A 1549-nucleotide genomic window follows, 5' to 3' on the forward strand; every position below is an offset into this window, starting at 1 on the left:
TTGATTTTTCTTGGTAAGTTAAATTATAGAGCTAAATGACCATAAAACCTCTCATATGTTTTGCTGTTATTGTTGTTTTTTCTCCAGAGTTTATATCACACCCCATCGCCTATGATTGCATTTATCCCAGTTGGAGACTGTTGACTCTGGTAAAAAAAAAAAAAAATGACCCATGATCTAACCAAAATAACTTAAAGAAATCTCCATAGTGACGGATATTTATATGGGTCTCCTATGGCAACTACGAGTTGATGTACGGTCGATAGGATCCATCCCATGTTAGACAACAGCATTTTACTCCACTTTTATACTGCAGTTTTAAATGTCTGAGTGCATTATTTCTCTGCAACCACTTTGTTTTAATGTTTATCTTTTCTTTTTTTATTAGTTGTTTTTGTTTGGGGTCATTTTACGTCTTAATTATTTTGTGTATTAATGTTCTTTGCTAGTTTTGCTCTTGACTTTTTTTAAAAGCTGTTTTATACCAATTTTCCAACGGTTCTGTCCTCCGTTGAGGAGATTTTGTTCCAGTTTTAAATTAATTGTCAGCAAAAAAAAGGAAAAAAAATCCCAGTGGGAGATTACTCGAAGTTGTACAACCAAAACAAAGAACAGAATAAAATCAATAAATTTAGGATGAAATTGGACATATTCAGAAAAATGTACAGATAAATTTTAATTTTGAAATGTTTTTGTTATTAATCTTCATTTCTTGAACAACTTAAAAACTGAGTGAAGCAAACAGATGGAACATTGATACAAAATGGAAGATGGTGGCTAAGTTTAAAAAAAAAGTGTATGAATTTGTAAAAAAAAAAAAAAAAAGGATGACCAGAATGTCTTTCATACCCAATTTAGACACAATATCATCAAAATCATAAATTCATCTACATTACTGTCTCTTTTTAGTGTAAGTGATACAAATTTCATTAAAATGGTGAGATGGAAAAACTCCTTGGAAAAAAAGTTTAAAAGATGAGAGCTGATGTTTGTTTCTGTTTACAGTTAGACGAGTCGCCCCCTGCTGGCCAGCTACAACCTTACAGTGACTTTTACACTGTAAGGTTGTGTATGTTTTTTAATCCGGTGTCAGTCACTGACAAAAAGTAAAAAAAAAAAAAAAAAAAGCTAAAGGCTTTTGTGGATTTCAGATGACTGATTGCTTTTGCATTAAGCAAAGGAAAACAATTTGCATAAAAGAGACAAAAGGAGGAACTGGAGGTAGAAAAGAAATAGATGGCGAAGGAACAGAAATGTAAAAGAAGTGTGTGTGTGTTGTTTTTATGTTAACTTTTGAAATGCAACAGTTGTGTTCTCCATAAGCAATGCTGAGATTTGTTGCGGTGGGAGAGACGTTCAATGGATATCGATCAGAATCAAGGGAACGTCGCCAAACATTTCAACGTCGCCAAAGACGAATCATTAAATCCTTTGAAATCTGAGAGAGTCACCACAAATATCCAGACATATAGAACCGATTTTTAACTCCAGTTAAAAAAAAAAGGGTCAGATATCTCTTGTTTTTTCTTTCACATCCAGCTAATCGTTT

General features: G+C 32.7%; 1 protein-coding gene across 1 annotated transcript in view; it reads left to right on the forward strand.

Moving 5' to 3' along the window:
• The window catches only part of LOC103149318 (GPI ethanolamine phosphate transferase 2-like), a 1363-nt gene extending 1219 nt beyond the window's left edge, over positions 1-144 (forward strand). The window contains exon 3 of the mRNA XM_016679802.1: positions 88-144. Coding sequence (XP_016535288.1) covers positions 88-144 — 57 coding nt within the window. The remainder of the gene's footprint in view (positions 1-87) is intronic.
• Positions 145-1549: the final 1405 nt, after the last annotated feature.

The sequence above is a fragment of the Poecilia formosa genome, unplaced genomic scaffold (genome assembly GCF_000485575.1).
Source record: "Poecilia formosa unplaced genomic scaffold, Poecilia_formosa-5.1.2 Scaffold221, whole genome shotgun sequence".
NCBI classification, from domain to species: domain Eukaryota; kingdom Metazoa; phylum Chordata; class Actinopteri; order Cyprinodontiformes; family Poeciliidae; genus Poecilia; species Poecilia formosa.